This window comes from Eurypyga helias, unplaced genomic scaffold, assembly GCF_000690775.1.
Source record: "Eurypyga helias isolate BGI_N326 unplaced genomic scaffold, ASM69077v1 scaffold32132, whole genome shotgun sequence".
NCBI classification, from domain to species: domain Eukaryota; kingdom Metazoa; phylum Chordata; class Aves; order Eurypygiformes; family Eurypygidae; genus Eurypyga; species Eurypyga helias.
Genome location: NW_010235961.1, coordinates 293 through 2,303, shown reverse-complemented (window position 1 = coordinate 2,303; position 2,011 = coordinate 293). Strand labels below are relative to the sequence as shown.

The 2,011-nt window shown below is 49.4% G+C and overlaps 1 protein-coding gene across 1 annotated transcript in view; it reads right to left on the bottom strand.

The window, feature by feature from the left end:
- COG7 (component of oligomeric golgi complex 7) overlaps positions 1-1,744 on the bottom strand; it is a gene marked incomplete at its 3' end in the record, with an annotated part of 15,759 nt that extends 14,015 nt beyond the window's left edge. Inside the window, exons 1-3 of the mRNA XM_010146929.1 lie at positions 1,601-1,744; positions 535-651; positions 184-352 (exon numbers count right to left, since the gene is read on the bottom strand). Of these exons, the coding sequence (XP_010145231.1) occupies positions 184-352; positions 535-651; positions 1,601-1,723 (409 nt within the window). The remainder of the gene's footprint in view (positions 1-183; positions 353-534; positions 652-1,600) is intronic.
- Positions 1,745-2,011: the final 267 nt, after the last annotated feature.

Below are 2,011 nucleotides of genomic sequence, written 5' to 3'. Positions count from 1 at the left end.
AAAGATGCAGGGACTGCAGGCAGCTGCAGAGCACGCCGCACTCCATAGCATCTGGCCCCACCGGAAGAAGCCCACAGCCAGCATCAGGCACCGTCAGGACACACTGCCCACCCTAAAAAACATTTCACTTTCCAAGGAAAATGAACTCAGCCCCAGCAGGGAAGGACCCCACGCCTTACTGACCTACAGACTGGGAGTTAAATGCAGCAACAATCTGCGGGCTGGCCATGGCCTCCAGTCGGTTCTTCAGAGCTTCAAGGTGCACGCACTTCTCGGAGTAATCCGGCGTATCCACAAGCATGGCCAGGCTGCTCTGCATGCTTGTGAGCTTGGCCGAAATCACAGACACATCCTGTCACCAGGGAAAGGCAAGCCGGTTACCCCACACGGCCTGAGAAAGCAGCAATTCCTGCTTCCTCCTGACACTGTCCACAGCGGTCCAAGCTGTGAAGTCCCTCCAGACACTCACTTTCAAACACGGTTTTCTTGGAAAGCCGAAGGCGCAAAGACTAAAAAGAATAACAGGACACCTACCTGTGTTTTAAGAGTCTCTTCAATGTCTGCGCTTAACGTGCTCCATTTATCTGCTTCCTGCAGTGACTCGGCAGCCAACTGCATCCTAGATTTCACTTGGTCAATCTCTACCAGGACCTGAAGGAAAAAAACCGCAACGCTGAACTGAATAGGACCTGAAGGAAAAAAACCGCAACGCTGCCCACTGAACGAAAAGATGACTGCCACAGCCATCTTATGGGAGCTGGGCTTGGCTTGAACTTTAAAGAAACACATGGAAAGATTGTGTCGTTACAAGGAGGAAGGAGTTGGCTGAAAGAGCTAGAGACGTTTGGCTTTGGAAGCTGATTTAACAAAAGGTTAGTTTGAGTTCTGGATCGGTACTTTTAGCATCCACTTTACTTGAAAAACACTGCACCCTGGCCAGAGGTGCAGTGACCCTCTGAAAAACACTGACCCTCTGCACAGGCAGAGACTTGGCCAGACATCAGCGGCCCCAGCCAGGCAACAGCAACTCTGAACTGCAACACGACCAGTTGCAGTCTCTGGGGAGACCTTATCGCAGCCTTCCAGTATCTAAAGGGGCCACAAGGAAGCTGGGGGGTACTTTTTACAAGGGTCTGTAGTGACAGGACAAGGGCTAACGGGTTTAAATTGAAAGTGGGGAGGTTTAGATTAGATATCAGGAAGAAGTTCTTCCCGGAGAGGGTGGGGAGGCACTGGAACAGGTTGCCCAGAGATGTTGTGGATGCCCCATCCCTGGGAGTGTCCAAGGCCAGGCTGGATGAGGCTTTGAGCAACCTGGTCTGGTGGAAGGTGGCCCTGCCCATGGCAGGGGGATTGGGACTGGATGATCTTTAAAGGCCCTTCCAACCCAAACCATTCTGTAATTCTACGCTGATTCTCTGACCACGTGTCCCTCAGGAGAAGCAGGCTGCACTACCCTGTGTCGCACCCACTTTTCTGCTCTTAACGTTAAAAGAAGTGGGTTTGTCTATCTTGAGCTCAAAACATCATCTAACACAAACAAGCCCAGAAACAGGGTTTCACAAGCTGCAGATAAACACTAAATAAGGCAAGAGCCAACCTGCATCGACTGCGCTGTGTCTTCTTCAAATTTCTTGATATCTTCCTTAACAAGGATCATTTGCTCCTTCAGGAACGCTGCCTCCTGTTTCAAGACTTCCACTTCCCGGAGGACTCTGGGCATGTTCTGGAGAGCCTGATGGCTTGTTTCTGCAGAAACACCAAGCAGCACAGTGAGGAGGGGCCTGAGAGCCGTTGCAGGAAAGAGGGAGGTTTTCAATTAGCTTATATAAATCTTCAACACTTAAAAAAAAAAATCACACCAAAAAGACACACACAAAAACCCCCCACCAAACAGCAAAGCAAACCACCAAAACTTTAGTTCTGTCTTTAAAAATGTAAATACGCACTTTATCAGAACCATTTAGGTTGAAAAAGAGCTTTAAAACCATCAAGTTCAACCATTAACCCA